The sequence below is a fragment of the Penaeus monodon genome, chromosome 15 (genome assembly GCF_015228065.2).
Source record: "Penaeus monodon isolate SGIC_2016 chromosome 15, NSTDA_Pmon_1, whole genome shotgun sequence".
NCBI classification, from domain to species: domain Eukaryota; kingdom Metazoa; phylum Arthropoda; class Malacostraca; order Decapoda; family Penaeidae; genus Penaeus; species Penaeus monodon.
The window spans coordinates 14,261,761-14,262,378 of record NC_051400.1 but is presented as its reverse complement, the minus strand read 5'-3'; the positions used below and the strand labels follow the sequence as shown (position 1 = coordinate 14,262,378).

Sequence of the window (618 nt, the reverse complement as noted above, 5' to 3'; positions counted from 1 at the left end):
ACAAAAGTATGCAAGCAAATAACTAACCCATTCCTGTTCTTGTAAATGAATCCGGAGTATGCCAGTGACAAACCATCGACTTTGTAAAAAGATCTTGAAATAAATTAAGTATATTATTACTGTTGTTCTGAATATATAAATTTCATTAAGAGTAATAAAAAGTAAACAAAACAGTTGGGTCCCCACATTTTCCTCAGTAATAGTAAAAAAATGTTAATTACAAATATTTCCTAGTTGAATAATTTCCACAACAAGAAACATTTAGAGTGAAAAGATACCATTTTTTTGATAACCGAATTCTTATAGGATAGTGAAATATCCACACAAACCAAATATAACCCAAAATGATTAAATGAATCCGAGCAGAGTTACAAGAACGCCACAACAAGTCGAAGATTTGCGTGTTTGTTGACAGTCAGTCCCGGCGGCGTCGTGACAAAGATCCATTTGTCGTGAAAAGGCTTCTGTGGCATTTAATACACCATGAGTTCCATCGGTACTGGGGTGAGTTGTGGGTTTGGGTGTTAGACTAAGGCTGGTAACAGTTGGGTCGTCTGTGTGTCACGTTGGAGCGAGAAAAGGGGGGTTGGGTTTCATCCACTTTGTTTTGTTCGGGTG

The 618-nt window shown here is 37.2% G+C and overlaps 1 protein-coding gene across 1 annotated transcript in view; it reads left to right on the top strand.

Moving 5' to 3' along the window:
* Positions 1 to 375: 375 nt before the first annotated feature.
* The window catches only part of LOC119581757 (proteasome subunit alpha type-3-like), a gene marked incomplete in the record, with an annotated part of 9,999 nt that continues 9,756 nt past the window's right edge, over positions 376 to 618 (top strand). Inside the window, 1 exon segment of the mRNA XM_037929890.1 lies at positions 376 to 504. Within this exon segment, the coding sequence (XP_037785818.1) occupies positions 484 to 504 (21 nt within the window).